The following is a 23,896-nucleotide window of genomic DNA, read 5'->3' as shown; positions in this document are numbered from 1 at the left end:
AGGTTATAGTTTATTCTAATTATAAGGGTAATATATGTTTATTGTAAAAATTTTGGAAAATACAAAAAAGCATAAAGAAAAAAATTAAAAACACTTATAATCCTACCATCCTGTGATAACAACTAGAAACTATAATTTCCAAGCATGTTCGTCTTCTCTTTAAGCAATTCATATCCATTCATGAAGACTAAATATTTGAAATCAGTGATTTATGGATGATAATTTTAGAAAATGTCCGTCCATGCAATTTAGCAGGTAGAATTATTGTTAAATTTAAAGATGTACCAAAGTTGGTGAAATTAAAATTTCTTAATCTTATACTCCAGTTTGATTTTATTTAACTGAAGAAAGACTTAATTGTGGCCAGGAGTGGTAGCTCACACCTGTAATCCCAGCACTTTGGGAGGCCAAGATGGGCAGATCATGAGGTCAGGAGTTCGAGACCAGCTTGACCAACATGGTGAAACCCAGTCTCTACTGAAAATACAAAAATTAGCTGGGTGTGGTGGTGTGCACCTGTAATCTCAGCTACTCAGGAGGCTGAGGTGGGAGAATCACTTGAATCCAGGAGGCGGACTTTACAGTGAGCTGAGATCTCACCACTGCACTCCAGCCTGGTGACAGAGCGAGACTCTGTCTAAAGAAAAAAAAAAAGACAGAATTGTGCATGTTTAAAAATATTAGCATGGAATCAAACAAAAAAGTAGTGACTTCAGTGGTTTTGTTTGCTCCTGTGTGTGATCGTCCCATTTATTTTTGCCTAATATGGGCTGCATATATAAGTAAGTCTTCAACTGATACTAATTAATTTTATGTGCACAAGATGAAGATCTATGTGAAGTACCATCAAAATTTAACTTTTGATATTTGTGATTTTGGTTGTTACTGTTTTGGCTATCTTGTGATCAAAATTTAGTATAATTTATTTAGGATATTTTTCTCTTATCCTTGGGGAAAGAGTTATAAATCTTACCACTATAAAAATAACAACAATAAAAGACACTCGTGACATGACATATTATAAGTAATAACAATGTTGTTTGATTGAAGTTGAAATAGCTTGTACTGAACATTATTTTTAAAAGCCATTTCTTAAAAGAATGACTTCTATAATCAAAAGGTTTATCCTCTTGTGTTTTCTAGGCATCTGGCCATCTGAAGAGGTTTTGGCTTACTACTGCCTCAAGCACAATAATATATTCAGGTACAGAGCTGCACTTAAGATATTTTTTAGCCCATCATGGATATTGAATCAACATATTAAAAATTGTCATGATTACATTCTTCAAATTAAATTGTTAGAAAAAATATAAAAAAAGGAAAACAGAAAGGAAGAAAAGGAAAACAGAAAGAAAGGGGAAAAAGTTCACAGTGAACACATGTTGCTTCTCAAGTGAAATCTGAATTGCCTTGGGTACTAATATTGCACAGCAAGATTTTTGCTATATGTCAAAGGCTTTTGATTTCCACTCAAGGCATTTTATTTCACTTTGATTTGGGGGAAACAAAAGTGAAGCTCCAATCAATCCTTACTGATTGTGAAGGTTAAAAAAAACAACAAAAAACCAATAAAGACATTCTTTAAACTTCTGCTGGGGAAGTCACTACAGAATGTCTGATAAATAAATACCTCACAGCTATTATTTAAAGATGCCATCCCACCCCTGGTTTTAAAGGTATTTTTATATGTCTAACAATATGTATTTGTGAACTACAAATTACCATTACAGATTCATGCTACGGAAATAAGTGTTTTCAACTGTTAGTGTGCATTACAGATCAAACTCATGGATGGAATTTAGGAAAAAAAAAAAACTTTATTTTAAAATTCTAAAGATGTTTGGTAGACCCAGAAAATATAGGTTTTCCATTTTAATTCTCATTTTATAAAAGTCATTCAATATATACTTCCTGAATAGCTCATTATGATTCCAGATAAGCCACTAGTGATCATAGCGTGTGTTTTAACCGTATGTACTTACAAGATTGGGTCAATAATATGTGTTTTTTTAAGTTCTGTGGGTCCATATTTACCAACCAGTCTATAATTGCTTTGAACAACCAAACACTCATTAAGTGTGTTTTGAAATATTAATGTCCTTGCTTGGCTTCTTCTCCTCCCTTTCCCCCTCTTCCCACCTCTCCCTCCCTTTTAATTTTGCTTTTTTTCTCCTCTTGAGGTAATAAACTTCCCAAACTGGGAAGAGGAAACAATCCTAAGAGTCTAAGCATATAAATAAGAACAGGGCAATTTTGAATGTAGGCTGCAGAGCTGCCCTGGAAGTCTGGCATTTGCTCATCTCGCTGTACTTCAGCTTGACTGGAGCTCCAATCAGCGAGCAGTGGGCCAGGGTGAGAATGTCACACGTTGAGGGCTGATATTTAGGCACAAAGGGGAAGGTAAGTGCAGAGTGCCACCCTAGACTGTCGGCTTTAACTCTGAGCCGCTTTACTTTTGAGCTGTGAAGTCAGAGCCCGGTCATTACTTTAGCCTGGGTTTGCTGGCTTAACCATATTATGTCCCTGCATTGTTTATTCACTGTGTTGTGTTGGGGTCAATTGTGATTTAAGTGTTAATTGCTAAATGCTCTTTGTGTAATTGTTCTTTTTGGGGACTGTTCAGCTTTCCAAAATGTTTCAGTTTGTTTAAGAATTTTTTTTTTTAATTCAGGATTGCATCTATTTATTTTGTGTGTGTTGTTTGTATGTAACTATAATATAGGTATATACACACTTATATATATTCTTCATTTACTTGTCTAACTGTTTTTGAAGGAATGAATGTGGATTAACAGTGTTATCCTTTCCTAACAATTATCTTTCGCTACTCTAGCTAGTTTAGTTCTAAAAGACAGCGCCATTGACAAGGGAAAAAAAGGGAACCTTCTCAGATTTTTCAGCTCAGCGGTGGTAATGTTGCAGTGAACACTAATGAGGGAACCCCCACTGATTTGCCTGCTTTGTGACTTTTCTATTTCATAATTATTTTTAAAACGCAAAACGACATGAGGTAGCCTAGTCATGTCTCTACAACTTCCTGGTAGCGCCGTTCTTACTGCAGATGGCAATTTGTTCTTGTAACATATATCTCTCTCTGACCATTTTCATCTAATTTGTATGGGTTCTACCATTTCTTTTCTCTCTTTCAGGGCCCTTGCTGTGTGTGAGCTAGGGGGTGGCATGACATGCTTGGCTGGGCTCATGGTAGGTCTTTTCTCCATTCCAATCCCATTCAGAGGGAGGAACAAAAGGAAAAATGTTCCAGGGCCTCCAACTGCTGGGTCAGAGAACCGTCAACAGCATCAGCTGCGGTCAAGCTGCCGGGTCTTGAGAGACCTTCTAGATTGACTTACTTTCGGATCATATTGATTTTATGGTTGCCTCGATGAACAGAAACATTTTACCTCAGTGTAGTCAATATTGCTTGTTGTGACATTCCAGGCCTCGCACAGTCTTTCTTTGCCATAGCGAAAGCATTTTTTTTTTTCAGATTATAGTCCCATTTGCTAAGATACAGGAATAGCCCGGCGAATCACAGTTGGAGCACCATGATATAGCTGCTAATGTTTTGCCTGCATTATTACACCAACAAACATGATCCAGAGCGCTCAGTAATTAGATTCTTTTGAATTAGATTGGCCATTCAGGAACGTCGTTCCCCATTCTCTGGGTTCTGAGTCATGTATTCAGGAGATATTATGTAGCAGCACAGTGCATTAGACAAGTTTTTATGTCTCTACAAATAAAAGCATATTGTTACACTGATTGGCATTTGACAAACCTGTCGCTCTTTTACAATGTGTCGAGGTTACAGCCCAATGTGCGAGCATGTCAAAGCTCACAAAAAAATTACCCTCACAAAGCCATCTGCCTGCAATGCAAAGTTATATGAAGGGCATCAGGCAGTCAGACAGAAGCAAGCTGAAAGGCAGAGTGACAGCCTTGTATGATGGCTCTACTAGATAAACAGAAGCCCACAAATGAAAGCCTCTCAGAATACCATCATCCGCTGTCACAATGCAATTACCGAACAGAATGATAGCAAGATAGAGGCTCCCGCAAATGGAATGATAAAAGTATTGACTGATTTGATTGAATGATTAAAATAATGCAGACATAAAATGAAAAAAGATTGAAGATTGTTACAGAGAAATAGGTGAGGAAGCATGATACTGAAGGCTTGTCACTCCTGTCTTCACTTCCACACAGACAAGCATATTTGCTCATTGTTTGCTGTGCTCCCTTTTTTTTTTTTGCAGGTTGCTATTTCTGCAGATGTCAAAGAAGTTCTGTTAACTGATGGGAATGAAAAGGCCATCAGAAGTATCCTTATTCAGATAGAAAACGGGTTTGTTGTGCTCATTCCTTTTTCCCGGCTGAGTAACAATTGATATAAAGAAAGACAGCATGGGGTATTAAAAGAGAGTTTCCCCCCTACATACATGATAAGTAATTAAGAAAAAGTAGAAATATATGAATTCCTTGCATACAACTCCGTGGGTTTTTTTCTTTCCATAGATTTTTATAGACATCTCTCATTAAAGGAGCCTATGTTTCGTGGACCTCCCGAGGCAATAAGAAAATTTGTTTCATAATAATTTTCAAGCATTCTTGTTCTTTTATTTCCATTGGAATTTGCCAGTGTAAAATAAATTATTTGTCATTTATTGTACTTGGATTTTGCTGGTAAATATTAACTTCCAGCTTCATGTTTGTTATTACATTTATGCACTTGATATTGTATGTACTGTGTAATATTGTGCCTGCTCTAATTGCTGAGGGTACCTATATCCCCCACTGGAACAGCTGTCAGTTCTTCATTATTTCCTTTTATTTAGGATTTTATTTAGGATTATACAAGCTATTTCTATTTTTTTGCTATGCTATTACAGTTCAAACTCCATTAGATTATGCTTTACTAATATGTACACAGAGTTCATGAAAATTGAACTGTACTTTAACTAAGAAAGCAAGCATAAATGTAGCTACTTTAGCAGTCGAGCTGATTTGTTCAGGGGCAGTTAATAGCTGTTAGAGACTGAGAGGAAAAGTGGAAGATATGTTTGATTTGGATTTTTTTTTTTTTTTTGGTGTGCCTTACATTTACATTTTGAGGGAGACAATCTACTTATTTGAATTTTAAGCTCCTAAACTGCCAAAGCAGTTTTGATTTCTGTGGCATCTTACGTACAATCTATTTCTGATTTTCTTTTTCGACTTCTGCCATATGATTTTTTCAAAATATGCAGCAGCAGCTTCATCAAGCTGCTCAAACAGGAGAAAGGAGGAACGAGAAGCACAGTAGCTAATATTGTTCAGTAACACTTGTATGCTCTACAGAGCCCCACCCAGCTAATTGCCTGACAGACTTAAAAAAAATTCAGGAAGGAAAAACAGCCAATCACAATCTTGGCCTTTCATACAAGGGAAAGAGATCACAAAAGGTGCTTCCTTTTTTAAAATGCAGGATTTTAATCACGTTCTTGAGACTGTCTCAAGTTTTTCAAAATATTCCTGAAGATGAGTGGATGTTGTTTCATTCACTCTGCTTTATTCTGAGTTATTTCGTGCATGTATCCATGTATCATTTCACTGTGCTCCTCCTCCTTATGTCAGGGAATACAGAGCAAGAGGAAGCTCAGGTATGCCAGCTCAGCCCCAGCGGATTTTTAGAGGGTGGGGGGAGCAGGATTATTGGACAAGAGAAGATTATTTTAGCCACAGAAACTTTCAGCTTGGGCCCGGTAACCTAAGGTTTTTTTCAAGTCAGCAGGTGTCTTATTTAATAGCATCAGAAACCAATTAGAACTTTTATCAAACTATGGGAAACATCTGTAGTCAGTATGTAAATCTAATTGTTCTAAAATTATTATTGAGCTAAACTACAGAGCTTCCAAAGAAGGGAAGCGATGCTAATGTCATTAATTAACACACCTTTGCTTTAAACAACAAAGATGCCATGCCAGCTTTTGAAATCAGAGAGGAAATCTCAGATTCTGTATTCATTCTGCCGGCCTTTCAAAGAAATGATTGGTACAGCCCCCTCCCAAGAAAATGGATTTTTAACATTTGGTCCTCAGAAGCTCAGCCCTGAGAGTGCTTTATTGTGCTGGGTTTTACAATGGGTTTAATATAGCGGGGTGCCAAAGGGCAGGAGGGGAAGAACTTTACAAAGTAGATAAAGTAGGTCTTTTCAGGATGCAGACCAAAATTGGTAGTGTGTTTTATTTCATCTCTTAGGACTTTCCTGATGGAGTTCAGTTTTTACCATGCAGTTGTTCTATGTTTGTATGCCTTTTTCTGTTGTAACCAGATCTAATTTTTTTTTAATTAAGAGAAAAAGCATGCATAAAGCCTTAAAATTGGCAATGTGTTTTTCCTGCTTTTAATACTAATGTTATTCTTGATTTGCTAACAGAGCTTACAATTGGCATTCGTTGTCATCTGTTTTACTGACTGAGGTTAATATGAATGATTTTTTTTTCTATTTGCATGCCCACTTGCTGTAAGAATAACTAATTCACTGAATCACATACTATTGATGCATATAGATTGAAACAAACTTATTTAAAAATTACTGTTTACATCTTTCCTTTAAAATTTTAGGAAGTCTAAATTATATAGCAGTTGTAGGATATTATTCAAAAATTACTTTCTAAAAAGTAAAAGTGGATGTCAACAAAAAAAGGGGGAGAAACATTGCCAGAAGCCAGAAAATCTCTTAGTAAAGCTGCTAATTATTCTTAATGGGCAAGATGAGCACATTAAGAAACAAATGAATACATCAGTGAAATGTAATTGAAAATCGACCTGGCAATGGCATATCGCATCTGAGTATTGGCCTGTATATTATTCTTATCATTTTAAAAATTATTTTTGTTGTTCTTGGCTTCTGAATTTAATGAATCCAACTGAATCTTCTTAGTCTCTTAAGCTTCTAAGATTCTGATTTTTACCTTTTTTCAAAAAAAACCAGCATTTCCTGATATTTCCTTTTAATTTTATATTATTTCTATTTGTTTTAGTATGTGAGGCAATGAATGGATTGGTTCTGAATCTTTATGTCACAGAAGCATGTCAACCAGTTTTGAGTTTATTTGTTATCTCCCTAAAATGTATCAAATGGATTGCCTATGTCTTCTTGAGTTTTCCAACTTGACTCTGAAAAGCTAGATGTTGATCTGAGATTTATTAAACAGATGTCTGGAAAGATATTAAGACTTGAGGTAAAAATGTTTAAGTCACAAATATTTTCCTAGATTCATGGGTAGTTTTCCCTAAGGTCTCCTTGATCCTTAAACTGCATTGCTGGGTCTACGAACTCAAAGCCCCCACACCTGAGAGCTGCTTTTCCCTACAGATGCCATTTTATCTGTACCTCAAGAGAACAAAGGATAAATTAGAAATGAGATCATTTGGTTTGTCCAGTTCTCAAATTTATTCTAAAATAATGTGAAACATGTTCCTTTTCTTTTTTTTTTTTTTTTTTTGGCAATGCCCCTTTAGTGTCAAGAAAGAAATCTTCAACTGCCCGTATATAATAATTACTCCATAAGGTTTGTAGCTTGTGATAACAATGACCTAGGAATAGGAGAAAGACATGGTATACTGAGTTATTATTGATGCTAAGCCTCTTCTAAATTATAATGAATAAAAGTAGAACTCCTGAAGGTGAGCAACCCTCTCTGGCTACAATCACTAATGTGCCTAGCACAAACACCCTGCCTTAGTAAACATCTAGCAGTTCTATGCAGAAAATTCCAATGTTTGGTGACCCATTTCTCTGTAAGCATCTTATCCCCATAGTATGCACAGTGTGGGTCATGATCTTGAACTTAGGATTCTCCAAAAATGGGTAAATCCCCTGTGCTTTTTAAAGGAGACACCCCTGGTTTAACATTATTTTTATTTAATACAATCCCTGACTTGAGTAACTAATAAGTGAAGCTTCGTGTGGGCTGTGCAGCCTGTACCACAGATGGTTGACAACACGGAAATCCCGGGCCATCTTCCTGTGTCCAGGCTTCTTCTTCCAATGCCGGCTGTGCTTCCATCTACTGATGAGTCATAAGTAAACTACATGTGCCTCACATTGGGTAGCAGTGCAACAAATATGTATTTTTTGGAATTAAATTAAAATTAATTCAACCAATATTAATGGCATGTCATTACAGGTGCTAAAGATACAACAGTGAACAAGATAGGTCTAGTACCTATCCTTGTGGGACACAGATTTTGCCTTGGCTAGAATGTGTTCATACACGTGAAGGGCAGAAGTTCTTTGATAACTTTGGTTATTTAAATTCTACAGTATAAATGTTCATGTAATTAATTCTAACTTTTTTTCTTCTCCTTTTTGTGGAGAATGAGGTCTTGCTATGTTGCCCAGGCAGTCTTGAACTTCCGGGCTCAAGCTATCCTCCTGCCTCCACTTCCCTAAGTGTTGGGATTACAGGCGTGAGCCACTGTGCCCGGTTCAGGTAATTAATTCTAAGCAGCAGGGAAAGAAAATATAGTGTAACCGTCAAACCTCATGTTAGTTACTTTACCCGCCTCTTCATCCTACCAAAGCTTTTGCCTGAATTATATACTAAGATAATGAATTGACATGAATTGGGCACCTACTATGTGCCAGGCCCATCACACGTGATACTCCATTAAGCCTAACAAATAGGTATCATTATTTCTGTTTTAGAGATGGAGCTCAGAGAGATTAATTTACCCCAGGACACACAGCCACCAAGTATCAGAACCAGCACTAGAAGCTAGGTTAATTTGACTTCAAAGCTTATGTTTTTTCGACTTAAACCATTCTGGGTCACCAAAAACTAAAATGATTTGGTGAATGTCATCTTGCATTTCCTTACCATGCTCTGGAAATAAAGGCCTCTCATCCATAAACATAACAATTGGCATTGCTAACAGAGTTTATGGTACCTCTATGGTGTCTTCTCAATTCATGTGAATAATAAGCACATTTAAGAATATTTTGCAGCCTTAAATTAGCAAATATTGCCACATTAAGCATTAAAAAAAAAAAACCTTGAGAGATCAAAATGAATAGGGTTTATATTATAATCTCATAGTTTCCTACCCTCATTTTTGGTATTCCAGAGAAAATAAAGATAACATAAACCAAGAAAATGGTGCTTTGTGAATCACAGTGTTATTATTTTTAAAATATTTTCTTGCTTAAAGAACATGCCAACTCTCAAAATGTATATATAACTACCGATCAATAATTGCTAATTGCAGGAGGAGGCTGATGTTTTTAACAATATGATACATACATATAACATGTATATAATTTGTTTAAATTACTATTATATAAAAATATTTTTTAAGAATAAAAATCAACTGAAACAAAATTGAAATGGAGCCCTAACTCTGAACAGGGCTTTATTTGAGAAGAAAACCTAGAGATAGAATTCCGGTTTCTTTTTAGCCACAAACATATATCCTGTAGCTCTGGAAGTCCAGTTGCCTAGACAAGGGGATTGGAGGCAATTACTCTGTATTCATTTAATCAGAAATCACGTTAAGGCTTTCTTTGCACCCAGTCCCTCCCACTGAAGTCCTCCAGAAGGTGGGTGCGGTTCAGAGAACACGATTTGGCCCGTTGTGTTGAACACTATCCTGGACATATTGACTCAATGTGATTGGATTTCCTTTATTACCCTGAGGTGACACAGAAGAATGATAAAATCTATTATTGGACAACACAGTGCCATCCAGAAGAACCATCAAAATCTGACCTAAAGTAAAGGGTGGGGAGCAGGATATCTGAATTTATCTCTTAAGGTAATATTTTAATATACTGTTGACATTTTTTCTTCTCATGCTCATTTTAATATTTAAAAAAACTTCTTAAACCACAAAACTTATTTCCTGTCCAGTTCTAAAAATAAAGCAGCCTAAATACTGCTGTCGATTTTTTTTATTTAAAAAATTGCTTCTAGAATATAAATACATATGTTTGCTGCAGCCTGACCACCTGGAGTCACAGGTTTGTAAATTGTATAGAAGTATATAGTGTTAAGCTGTTTACTAAAAATTATTAATAGGTTTTCTGAGTTATATAATTTAACTTCCCTGAGACTATTTTATAAAAAGTATTACCTCCACTAACAAAATAATATGTTTTGCTTGATAGATTAGTCATGTACTCATACGACTCTACAGGTGTACTGGGCACATTATGGCGTGCGGTTGGATGCCATGGAAACTCTAAGGAGGGTGTGGCTAGAGTGTGGGGGAACTTAATCAAAAACAGTTGTCAGTTGACTCTTTACTAATTTTGTTCTTCTCAGAATAAAGATGTCAGCTGTCCTTTTCTGCAAGACATTTCATTTAGAAGACTTTCCTGAAATACTTTCTTCCTGAAATAGACAGAACTGTAGGCCGATGTGTCATTTTAGTTAATCAAAACAAGTAGGCAAATTAGTCTCTTTTATTTTTTTAATGAATGTAATTTAACGGTATTTAATTTGCATACAGGAAAGTTCACCCAGGAAAAAAAAAAAGTCTGCATTATAGCACTTTTGTAAACCTCAACAAAGCCCTTCATTAGCAGACCTAATTGATTTTTCCTACCCACCCCTGGGGGAAGAAAGCTATCACAGTACCTACTTATTCACTCAGAGAAGAAATGGGTGTGCCTGGTGGTTTAAGCAGAGATTTGGGTTAAAAAGTCCTGTGGCTCTGTTTTTGCAGGGAGATCTTGGTCAATGCTTGCTTTGAGCATTCAGGAAATTTGTTTTTCTGAGCAATAGGAGAACATCGCTTGTCTGCTTAGTGTCCTCCCCATGGGCCCAAATTAGTTCAACTTGCAGCCTTCACTGGAATTATTTTATTTCTTGTTTATTTAAACCTGCCTTATTCCAAAAGAGGGATTTTGAGGCTTCTTACCGTGACACATAGAATATACCATATAAAATGAATGGGAAAGTGAGGGCAGTTGGAAATTGGAAAGCCAGGAAAATATGATGGAGCCAAGAATAGAGGTCAGTAGAGAAAACATATGCAACAGGGTCTCTTGTGGTTGTTAGAGTTAGGCCACACATTTGGCTCTGAGTTGCACAAGTGCTGGAGCAAAGAAAAAGAGGATCAACTATAAGAGTTATAGTGCTGGGAAGTGGAAGCAACATCCCTTGATCTGCAGACTAGCCTTTCCTGGTGCTGAAACCTGACAATTTTTTCCAACGGGCCCTTGTAAATATGGCGCTGGGTGATGTAATGAACCAGCTCCTGAAAACAGGTCTTCCATAAATGTGGCTCTTTTGTACAAGTCCTTCCATGCCAAAGGCCATAGCGTAAGTCTGTAAAGACAGTTCTTCAGGGGACTTTTCACTCAACTGACTTTCTTCAGTAATTCATTTTCTCTCAAAGATTCTCCAAGATTTTCTTCATCTTTTTCTTCTCACTTCCTCCCAAGCTCCACCCCTCCCTAGTAGCATCTAGGAGATTGGAAATACTTCACACTGGAAAGTCTCAGGAGACTGACATTGCCTCCCTGCTGACAGAGAGGCTTGCCTTTGGACTCCTTGACCTTTTAAGCGAGTAGGACATGGCACCTATGGGTCAGTCATTTCCCACCAGCACTCATAACTCTGGGGCTTGCCATGATGATCCATCTCAGGTGATAAAATGCAGCCCAGGGAAGTAAAGGAGCTTGCCTGTGGCAAGTCAGCATCCTGCTTCACACTCCACATACAGCTCTTCTCCTTTCACTGTGCTCATCCCATGTATGATAAAAAGATTGGCCAGGTGCAGTGGCTCACACCTGTAATCCCAGTATTTTGGGAAACTGAGACAGGTGGATTACCTGAGGTCAGGAGTTCGAGACCAGCCTGGCCAACATGGTGAAGCCCCATCTCTACTAAAGATACAAAAATTAGCTGGGTGTGGTGGCTCATGCCTTTAGTCCCAGCTACTAGGGAGGCTGAGGTGGGAGGATCACTTGAACCCAGGAGGTAGAGGGTGCAGTGAGCTGAGATCACGCCACTGCACTCCAGCCTGGGCAACAGAGCGAGACCCTGTCTCAAAAAGAAAAAAAAAAGATAACTGTTTCTGGACCTTTTTTTTTGGTCAGTTCACAATCACTGCAGATGTTTTCTTAACTGTGTCCTGTAGATGTGCGAGACATCATCACAAGGAATCGGAAGGCTGGTGTGTTTAAGACCCAGAAAATATCAAGCCGGTAAGATACCTTTCTGCATTAAAAAATTCCCATTGAAATTTCTTTTCTTGATACTATGGATGGTTATTAAAAATAATAACAGCTAACATTTATTGAGCACCTACTGTGTGTCAGGCGCTGTTTTAAGCACTTTACAAGTATTATCTCATTTAATGCTCACTGGAATACTATGAGGCAGACAGACACTCTCATTAGCTCCAATTAATAGATGGGAAAACAAGATAAGTATATTAAACACTGGGCTGGGGACGATTTATGATTATACAGTATGAGGTTGGGAGAAGCCAGGCCTGGGAACTCCTTAAATGGCTGTCTTCCAGTGAGTCTCAGCCTAGGAGCAGTTTTGCCCCCAAGGGGACTTTTGGCATTCCCTGGAGACATTTTTTTGTTGTCATGACTTGGTAGGAGAGCGGGGAGTGTTGCTACTGGCATCTAGTGGTAGAGACCAGGGATTCCACTGAACATCCTATGTTGCTTAGGACATCCCCATACAACAAAGAAACATCTGGCCCAGAATGTCAATAGTGCCAGCACTGAGAAACCCTGCTCTGTTTCATGATTTTAAAATAGGCTAGGTGTCCGTTTGCTTTTAGATTCTGTTAGTTCTTATACAAACTAAGAGGAATGCTTGCTCTTAACCACAACAATGGTGTGTTCTGTGATGCTACATTTTATTTTTGCCCTGTTGGTAATGGGTCTAGAGACGTGAGTAATCATTTCATAGTTTTCACATGAAATAGCTGTATTTGTGCATTTTTTTCTCATTCATTTAACCACAGACTTTATTAGAATAACTCTCTGTTAAATTAATTGTTTTCTTTATTACTGTGAAGCTGTCATCCTTTGGTATTTTGAATTTTCCCTATGGCGAAGACACTTTCCCACCCCAACTTCCCAGTTTGATTTTTTTTTTTATTAGTTATATGAACTACTCGTTAACAGACAAAGCCTACAGACTGATTTCTCTCGGACACACCCACGATACAGCCCCAGCGGCCAGTGGTCATGGTGTGCTGGCTTCGGACATGAAAATAGCTACAATGCTTAAAAACCAAAGTGATGACACATATTGGTGTGAGGCTATGGAATAGCAATAATTTTTTTCTCTTATATTAATTGGTGAATGTAATGAAGTGTCCATATGTGTATTTTTAAATCCTGCTTAAAATGTTGGGAGTAGGCTGGTGGCACAGGGGACAGCATATTCTGTGTTTCTCATATAAATGAACAGACCACTTCTGTTTCCCAGAAAACCTGGGGTAGGTTGAGAGAAAGAGAAAGGGTCTGCCGTTACCTGTGGGGTCCTCATTGTTAGGACAGCCTTTCCTTCACAGTGCAGATGGCCTTACCCTTCTGGAGAGGACTTCATTTTTGGACATGATTTTCAACCTGGTCTTTTAGTTATCAATCAAAAGTGCATTTTCTATGTTGTCCTCATTTACATTTATTTAATGTTTAAGGTCATTTGTGACCATTTGAGTGTATTTCAGCATATGGAATCAGGGAATAATAGATTTCAGCTTCATGCTGTGAAAAGAGATTGTGTTTTTACAAGACATAATGTTGTTTACTGGGTGTTAATAATCACTAATTAATAAACATATCTAGACTTCTAAAATGTTGCATTTTGAGGAATAAAAATGTCAAGTGTTTAACTTATGGAGTGCAATAGTATTTTCTGTCATCTCTTCATAAGATAATTAAGTGACATAAACAAGCAAAATGTCATTGTTCAACAAAGGGCATATACCAAATGCTTAATACATGGCCTTTGTTTCTATTTTTCTGTTCTCAAAAATGCTATTTCTAGATATATTGTTCTTTTATGTATCTGAACATATAGACTATATGTCAATAATAGTCATATAGAAACCTCCAAGATGAGGGTGGGCTTTTTTTTGTCATCTTTATCTCATACTAATTGTGGTCAGTTTCTTTTCTTTTGACCCCTGCAAGCATTTTGTTCAAAGTCTACTAAAGCACTTTCTAGAGAACAGGTAGATGAGTTAGTCCTTGAAATGCCTTGATCTTATATTAAGGAGCGATTTGATCACTTAACTGTCAAGAAGCTAAGAGAAACGGCTAACCACTGATGTAATAATCAGTATTCTCCCTCCATCCACTGCTTTCCCACCCATAACCAGTACAATGTGATGAAAGTATTAGTTCCATGAGAGAAGAAATAAAAGGAAGCCATTCACAAAAGAACTAAGATAGAGTTCAATATTCTTTTTTAGTGCCTCAATGCATATGCAGAATTTCTCCTCCAAATTGGAGGTGTGGAGTAACAGTAGCAACAGATAACTAAGAGGTATTTACCGTAGCTATAAAGCCAACACGTGAGCCAAATATTTCTGCTATTAAATAGCACTTCAAAGCTTGACATGAAGTTTGTAACAGCTGAATGTCTCTTGTGACTTCATTTGCAAAGAAGATGTATAAGCTGAAAGGAAAGTCGTGATATGAGAACTATAAGCCTAAGAAATGGTATTTAAAAAAAAAACAAGCTGCCCAGAAATTTGACTGGCACCCAATCTCCTATTCCCACTACTCCGATGATGTTCTCAGTAACTATCAGCATTTCTCCTGCTACCAACCTCTTCCTACTTCTTACACAGGGGCAGACCCAGGTTGTGTGGGGCCTGAAACTTATTTTGAGGGCCCACTTAGGAAGAATGAATTCTATTATACCTTACTTTGATAAATTTTACAGAAATATATGACCATGTGAGCACATTACTAGGGCTTCTCCAAGGGCCTTGGAAGGGGCCTTGCAAGAGGCTCTGACGCTGAACAGTCAGAGCTTCACAGTCAATCCACCTCTGCTCTCATAAGCACCACCATCCTTGCCTAGAGTAACTCTTCTCTTAGCTACCAAACTTTCCTGCTCCGTCTATCCATTTTAATCATAGTCTGATTGTAGCTAAATGTGAAAGACATGCTGGTGAAAGTCTGGAAGCCTTAGCCCTGCCTGAGTCTAAGATCCACATATATGAAGCATTATATTCATTACATCTCAGCTTAATGCAGTCATTTGGTTTATTTGTTGTCCACCCATGCGGCCATCCATTCACTTAACAAGTATGTCCAAAGTACTCTGCTTTTGAGAATACAAATATGCAGTTATCAAAAATAATTCTTGAACAAAGGAAACCATGCTACTAAATATAGCTAGAGATTGATGAAAGAGCAAGGATATTTACAGTATCTCAATTGTTGGGTTTATCTAAAGCTGTCTTCAAAATTGTGACTGTTTAACAAAGAACCATTTGGAGCTTTTGACGTCTACGTATTTCTAGGTCTTCCAGAATTAGTGAATAGCGTCATTCTCTGGTTAATATTAGTTGAGAGTTACTAAAAAATCTATTAAATTTACCCTGCTGTGATGATGTAAGTAAGTTTCACTTAAGAGTGTATGTATCTTTGTGTGAAAGTTGCTAGTGAATTCAGGCTTATGACCTTTATTATTCTTTGATAAACCATGAATTTTAGTAAACTATGGAACTTATGTTAAGACTTTTTTTATAACCCAGACTTTACCTTTATGTGGGCCCCCAAGATTGGTTATTGGTCCCATTGCCCTATTGCTTTTTAAAGATTTATGCCTCCTCTGAGACTCAGTTTCCTTTAGAGGTTAAAATGGGGATGTGGAAAATGATTTTTGAAAGGTACGTTCCGACCAAGTGGAATCCAGTGGCTGATTTTCCTGGGCCTTCTGCAGTCTGCCCTTATATCCACATCTCATCTAGCTGCTGCCTCCTCTTTTGGTTACCCGGGCCACCTCACTTGCCTCCGACAGATATGATCTCTCCATCTCTAGTCTTTGCCATTCTTGTTTCCCTCCTCTTCTCCATCTAAATCCTTCCTTCTAGGATGGCTCCACTGCCATTTTCCCCTTGCCTTCTCAGCCTACCCTAATCTTTTTAATTTCTGCTGCCCTTAGAATAGTACCACAGTTGAACATGGCATAGTCTCTTTTTGTTCAAAGCATGTTGGCTTTGTTTGCATGTTCACTGGTTTATCTACTTGTTGACAAATATTTTGACCACCTTCTGTTTGCCAAGTCCTATTCTAGATGCTAGAGATAGAGTGGTAAACAAGATGGAAAAGGCCATGCCTTCTTGGAGTTTATGTCCTAGGGAGGGAAACAGATCATTTTCTTAAAGGCAAGAATTCTGCTTAATATGTTTTTGTACTCCCTGAAGCAATTAGTACACTTTATCCTTGGTATATGAAAGCTTTTAAAATTGGTATTTAGAGAACATTTTGAAAGACATGAATCCATAAGGCTTATGGAACCAAACCATTTTTAGTAGAGGAAAGTCAAGCTCTAGAGAATCAGACATCCGTTTCTACATCAGATAGCTGACTTTCATTTCAGTGTTGGCCTCTTCTCAGGCATGCGCATGTAGTGTCTGTAGACACACTGACAGTGTGAGTAGGCATTTATCTGTTCTTTGTCAGGTTGAAGAGGAAGGTTAGTAGAAGGTAACTGAGATAAGGAAGCTGAAGGCTCTCTTTAAGAAATTTTCTGATAAAATATACCTGTTAGTGAGTTTTACTAGAATTATAGTAACAGAATCCTGAAGACCGCTGAGAATTCTAGAGATGCCACACTCCTGTTTCCTTCTGTTGCTATCTTGGCTATGACAAAATGAAATTATCATGTGTACTTTCTGTTACTAACATAACACTGTTGATTTGCTTAACAAATTTATAGAGGGCTCGTATCCCTACTATTTAGTGTTTTGCACTGAAGACACCAACTCCCATAAGAACATTAGCCAGTTCAGCTATTTTGATAGAGTTATCCTTTTTGTATTAAAATGAGCCAGATTTTAAAATAGGAGGATGCTGTATTTAGGGACCCTCTTAAACTACAGTCAATTAAAAATTAAGGCCTTTTATTTTAGAATAACATTGTATTGATTCTTTGGATTTGCCCACTTCTACTTTTTACCAAGGTCAGAATCTCACTGCCAAAAATAGGCCAGGTTCTGTATTGATAGCTAGGTATGCAAGTCAGACTACTGTATTCTCTGTGAAAATGTCTTCTGGTTTTAAGAGAGAAATCCTCCCTTCACAGAATTTTATATCACAGAAGTTACATATCAATAAAAATATTTTTATTTTCAAAGGGGTTCTTCACTTAAAAGTAGAACCATCTTAAAAAATTTTTTTAGAGAATGGCCAGATGATAAATCTTTGTTAAACCATCATTTATTTTTTACCTTAATAATGGACATTAGTTTGTTTTCAATATTTTGCTTTTATAAACTGCTGCAGTGAGACACATCTTTACATAAATTATACATTTACAAGTGTGTCTACACAACAGATTTTCAGAAGTGGATTGTGTCTATTTGTACAACCCTACCAAACTGCGTAATTTTTGTCACTGTAACTTTGTAATATATTTTCATATTTCATATTTACTAAGACTTGACATTTTAAAAACTTGGAGTCTTTCTATGCAAGAACAGGTGTTCGCTTTTTAAGTTTTTTAAGGTGTTTCACTAGCATTTTTATTTCTCTTGTTTATTTTTAGAAACTTTTTGTTGGTCTTACAAATAGGATTTTTTCTTCCATTATATTTTCTACTTCCATTATGTTTTACTATGGGGTTTGGTATAGTAAATGTTTAGTCACCTCAGTGGGTTATTGTTTTGAATATTTTGCAGGTTTATCCTCTTGAGTTTTCCAAACAATCACATCATCTGCAAATGATGACAATTGTAACTTCTTTCTAATTCTCATACCTCCTTTTTCTGTCTCTTGTATAATTTTATTGGATAAAAATTTCCACCATGATTATTAAATAATAGGCATCTTTGAGTCTGACTTTGTTGGGAATCTACTAATTTTTCACCGTTAAGTATGCATTAGCTTTTGAGTTGAGATATATATGATATTTTTTATCTTCTTAAAATTTCTTCAGAGATGTTAATCACAAGTAAATATGGAACTTTAGCAAGTATCTTTTCAGCATCTATGGAGATGTTCAAATTGCTTTCCCTATTTTATTTTTAACTATGACAAATCATATCAAAAGGTTCCTAATATTAAAACATCCCTGCATTTCTAGTAGTTACTTGGTCACAGTGTCTTAATTCTTCTTTTAATATGCTTCTGTGTTCTAATAACAAATTATCTGAGATTTTTAAAAATTAAAACTTTATTGAGATATAATTCACTTACTATACAAGTTACCCACTGAAAGCATATATAATTAAATGGCTTTTAGTGCATTCACAGAGTTGTGCAAGCATCACAATCATTTTAGAGTATTTTTTTTTTTTTTTTTTTTTTTTTTTTTTTTTTTAGGAATGAATAGATCTTTATTTACTAATCATAAAGGAGGAGACAGAAAGCTCCGAGTCAAAAGGACAGGAAAACTGCCTTTAGCTCTTTAAAGTGGGATGTTGGAGTCTTTTATACACATGAAAGTTTCTTTTTTTTTTTTTTTTTTTTTGAGAATTTTATTTTTTTTTTATTTTTTTTTATTTTTTTATTTATTTTTTTTTTTTTATACTTTAGGTTTTATGGTACATGTGCCCAATGTGCAGTAAGTTACATATGTATACATGTGCCATGCTGGTGCACTGCACCCACCAACTCGTCATCTAGCATTAGGTATATCTCCCAATGTTATCCCTCCCCCCTCCCCCCAACCCACAACAGTCCCTGAAGTGTGATGTTCCCCTTCCTGTGTCCATGTGTTCTCATTGTTCAATTCCCACCTATGAGTGAGAATATGCGGTGTTTGGTTTTTTGTTCTTGCGATAGTTTACTGAGAATGATGATTTCCAATTTCATCCATGTCCCTACAAAGGACATGAACTCATCATTTCTTATGGCTGCATAGTATTCCATGGTGTAGATGTGCCACATTTTCTTAATCCAGTCTATCATTGTTGGACATTTGGGTTGGTTCCAAGTCTTTGCTATTGTGAATAATGCCGCAATAAACATACGTGTGCATGTGTCTTTATAGCAGCATGATTTATAGTCCTTTGGGTATATACCCAGTAATGGGATGGCTGGGTCGAATGGAATTTCTAGTTCTAGATCCCTGAGGAATCGCCACACTGACTTCCACAAGGGTTGAACTAGTTTACAGTCCCACCAACAGTGTAAAAGTGTTCCTATTTCTCCACATCCTCTCCAGCACCTGTTGTTTCCTGACTTTATCACTCCCAAAAGAAAGCTCATACTTGGCCAGATGTGCTGGTTCACACCTATCATCCCAGCACTTTGGGGTGCCGAGGTGGGAGGGTTGCTTGAGCCCAGGAGTTTGAAATCAGCCTGGGCAACATAGTGAAACCCCATCTATTGAAAAGAAAAGAAGAGGAGAGGAGAGGGGAGGGGAGGGGAGGGAAAGGGAGGCCCTCATACTCATGCCCCTTCCTCACTCCTCCTCTCTTCCAGGGCTAGGCAACCACTAATCTATGTTCTGTTGCTATGCCTTTGCTTATTCTGGACATTTCACATAAATGGAACTGTATAATATGTGGTCTTTCACATCTGGAATCTATCTCTTAAAATAGTGTTTTTAAGGTTATTCATGTGTAGCATATATCAGGGCATTTGTCATTTTTGGTACTGTTCCATTGTATGGATAGACCACACTTTATCCACTCATCAGCTGATGGACATTTGAGATGTTTCCTTTTTCTTTTTTCTCTTTTTTTTTTTTTCTATTCTGGATAATGCTGCTATGAATATTTGTGTACACATTTTTGTGACAAGTTTCGTTTCTCTTGGGTTTATATGGTCACATGGTAACTATATTTAACCTTTTGGGGACCCGCCAGACGATTTTACAAAGTGGCTGAACCACTTTAAATTTTCTACCAAAAAGTATATGATGTTTTCTGAGCTGCTTGCATTGATATTCATCAGTAAAATTGGTCCAGAATTTTCTTTATTGTGCAATCTTTGTCTGATTTTAAATAGCACTGACATAATAGCTATTTAAAATAATTTGGAAGTTTTTCTTATCTTTTGAACCACCTCTTAGTGGGTTGCCCTACACTGCTACCATAATTCTAGATCAGAACAATTTTTATCCCCTTGTTTTGTATGTGATATTTGGAGATATAGTGGCAAGAAAGAACAAAATTACATTAAAAAATGCACTGCACTTGAAAGTATGTAAGTTTCATCATTCTCAGTAAACTATGGCAAGAACAAAAAACCAAACACTGCATATTCTCACTCATAGGTGGGAATTGAACAATGAGAACACATGGACACAGGAAGGGGAACATCACACTCTGGGGACTGTTGTGGGGTGGGGGGAGGGGGGAGGGATAGCACTGGGAGATATACCTAATGCTAGATGACGAGTTAGTGGGTGCAGCGCACCAGCATGGCACATGTATACATATGTAACTAACCTGCACATTGCTCACATGTACCCTAAAACCTAAAGTATAATAATAATAAATAAAAATAAATAAATAAATAAATAAAAGAAAGTGTGTAAGTTTAAAACATTAAAAAAAGGAAGAAAAATAAATGAAAACACCAAAAAGCAATAAATAATTTTGTAATTTCATCTGAGATGGTATATAATTGTAATTTCTAGTCCATTCATTCTAATATTTTGTTGTCACTTTGTTTTGCTACTATGTAAGTTAATCAGCTGTCATAGGATCAGAGATACTTGAAACAGAAAATATAATTAGTAAAATAATTAGTACCTTTCATTTCAAGGTCTTGAAACCCTTTCTAGTCCTCTTTAACCAGTGCAGAATATACTGGTCCCCAGCGTGAGGGGGGTCTAAACGTTAGGAAAATATCCCTCTTTTGGACTCTGAAATAAGTTCATTTCTGCTAAATTCCAAACAAAAACACAGAGCTGGGATCAGTTTTAAAGTCAGTCCAGAAAAATATAAGTGATAAGCTGGAACCACAGTTCTCAAACTTTGTTCTCAGAATCATTTGTAGAGCTTGTTATGACACATTCTTGATCCCCACACCCTGAGAGACTGAGGCGGGCCTGGGGTTTTGCATTTGTAACAGGTAACTCTGACGTCTGGTCTGGAGCCCTCACGTGGGAACCACCAAACTAGAGTTCTCTCTGAGAGTTTCTCATTCAATTCTGCAGTGTTCTATTGCTTTAAAATTGTTCAAATTTTCTTGCCGAGAGTGGTAGCTCATGCCTGTAGTCCCAGCATTTTGGGAGGCCAAGGTGGGTGGATCACAAAGTTGGAAGTTCGAGACCTGCCTGGCCAACATGGTGAAACACCACCTCTACTAAAAACAGAAAAATTAGCCAGGCATGGCGGTGGGCACCTGTAATCCCAGCTACTTGGGAGGCTGAGGCAGGAGAATTGCTTGAACCTGGGAGGCAGAGGTTGCAGTGAGCGGAGATCACACCACTGCACTCCAGCCCAGGAGACAGAGCAAGACTCCGTCTCAAAATAAATAAATAAATAAATAAGTAAATAAAATAATAAGTTGTTCAGATTTCGATTCATTGAAGCCACTTCCATTCACTGTATTTTCTTGCTTATTTTATAGATGTTATGCACTTACAAAGAAAGGAAAGGACCTGACTTACAGTCATCTCTCATTTGTCTGGAATTAATTAATCTTGTAGGTCTTCTGAGGTAAACATTTCATTGAGACCTAATTTTACTTCCCCCTCACCTTTCTCCCAGCCTTATTCCTAGTCCAGAAATGTAAAATAATTTTGTTTCATGATAAAATCAGCCAAGTTGATCAGATAATCTGTTTCAAGGAATTTACATATGTGAAATCCCGTTTTGGTTAATCTGTGATGTTGCTTCCTTCTCTGAGATAAGGGAAGTGTTCTTAATCAAGTCTGTCTTTAGGGGAACTGTTACTTCTCTGGAGTGGCACTTTCTTTAAATGCTTGGGACTAAAAAGCCTAGGCCTGTGGCTAAAGAATGTTCTAGCCAGGTGCAGTGGCGTGTGCCTGTAGTCCCAGCTACTAGGGACACTGAGGCAGGAGGATTGCTTGAGGCCAGGAGTTCAAAGCTGTAGTGTGCCATCATCATGCCTGTGAATAGCCACAGTACTCCAGCCTGGGCAACACGGCAAGATCCCCTCTCTTAAAAATTTTTTTAAAAGAATATTCTAAATGTAAATTCATACAGGTAGAGATCTTCTGAAACAAGATTTTCAAAGTGGTTCATGACCCATCATCGCCTGTGGTGCTAATTTTAAAAACAGGTTTCCAGACATCACATAAACCTTGCTGAAGCAAACTCCATAGAGTTGAAGTTCATTTGAACAAGCCGACATTTGAACAATCTGACATTTGAATCACCTTCTCAGGTGATTCTAATATATCTGAAGCACAGAGCATGCTTCGAGAAGCCCATTTTATATCCCTGGATTGTTGCTCAGATGAGTAAACTGAAAGCGTGAGCGTGAATCCATGGATAGCCTCTGTTTGTCATTAGAAGAGGCATTTTTTTACTCTCATATGAGAGCTTTACTCCCCACATTGGACTCTGAATTTCTACGGTATCATCTTAGTGAAGATGTGACCTCAGTGGAAAGGGGAAAGTTGTATAGATAAAGTAATTCTGATTCGTTTCTTGTCTACATCACAGCTTTTAGTTGTTGGGATTCAACAAGAAGCACATATCGGAAGTGGACAGGCCTGAGGGGATAGTCCAACCATAGTTCTCAACCAAAAGTGGACTGTGTGTCCACCTCTGCACTGTTTGTAATCATATGGGACATTTTTGTTTTATTGTCACAATAGCTAAGTGCTACTATAGTACTGGGAAGAGCAGCAACTGTAAATATTCTGCAATGCAAGGGACAGTTCACCACAATGAAGAATTGTCCTGTTCCTCAAGACTATCCCAGCTGAGAAATACTAGTTCCAGACTAGATGAGAAATGGAGATCCAAAAATATTGCCTGGATCTCTTTTATAGCATTGTCTTGCTTTCTGGACGTGTGTGTGTGTGTGTGTGTGTGTGTGTGTGTGTACCTGTATGCATGTGAGTGCTATATCGGTCTTACATACATTCTTCTTTAAATAAGGGCATGGAATTGATTTTTCTAATGAATAAAAGTTTTTTGCCTAAAATATTTTACTAAGTTGCTATTCTAGTCCAACTTGTATTATTCAGTTCAGTGCAATGAAATATAATTTAGTGTCTGCTATGTGTAAGGTACTATGATGGGCTTTTTATGGATTATAAAGATCAAGGTGAGGTTTCTGCCTTTAGTAAGCTCAAGATGTCCAGACAAGAGATGGACACTTCCCCAGCTACCAAGTTACGAGACAGAGTCTGCTCTAATTTAGTTAACCATGCTATGTGAGTATAAAGAGATCTGCCAATTCAAGGTGGAAGGATCTGAGAAAGCTTCATGAAGGAGGTGGCCCTTGAGCTGTGATCTAGCAAATTAAAGATAACGAAAGGAAAGAAGTTGAAGTGGGCATTCCCGGTATAAAAAGCAGGGAGGAAATAAGACGTAGAAGTAGAAAAGATGTGTCCAGGCAAATTTAGCTATTTGTGATAAATAGAGAGAGGCTAGAGGCAGAAAGACCAGTTAAGAAATCATCACACTGGGGTGAAAGGGGAGATGAATGGGACAGAGCACATGAAGGGACTTCTGAGGTTCCAAGAGAAGTTCTATTTCTTTTTTTTTTTTTTCAACTTTTATTTAAGATACAAGGAGTACATGTGCAGATTTGTTAGATGGG

General features: G+C 37.3%; 1 protein-coding gene across 8 annotated transcripts in view; it reads left to right on the top strand.

The window, feature by feature from the left end:
- Window positions 1-23,896, top strand: part of CAMKMT (calmodulin-lysine N-methyltransferase) — a 417,874-nt gene that overhangs the window by 347,435 nt on the left and 46,543 nt on the right. For 4 of the 8 annotated variants that reach the window (XM_054473836.2, XM_054473833.2, XM_054473831.2 and 1 more), the window contains exons 4-7: window positions 1,144-1,204; window positions 3,150-3,204; window positions 4,260-4,323; window positions 12,133-12,199. In XM_054473836.2, coding sequence (XP_054329811.1) covers window positions 1,144-1,204; window positions 3,150-3,204; window positions 4,260-4,323; window positions 12,133-12,199 — 247 coding nt within the window. Of the gene's footprint in view, window positions 1-1,143; window positions 1,205-3,149; window positions 3,205-4,259; window positions 4,324-12,129; window positions 12,200-23,896 lie in introns of all 8 variants that reach the window. The other 4 variants (XM_063648765.1, XM_063648763.1, XM_063648762.1 and 1 more) reach the window with 1 other exon arrangement.

Source organism: Pongo pygmaeus, chromosome 12 (genome assembly GCF_028885625.2).
Source record: "Pongo pygmaeus isolate AG05252 chromosome 12, NHGRI_mPonPyg2-v2.0_pri, whole genome shotgun sequence".
Classification (NCBI taxonomy): Eukaryota; Metazoa; Chordata; class Mammalia; order Primates; family Hominidae; genus Pongo; species Pongo pygmaeus.
This window is presented reverse-complemented; position numbering and strand designations above follow the sequence as displayed.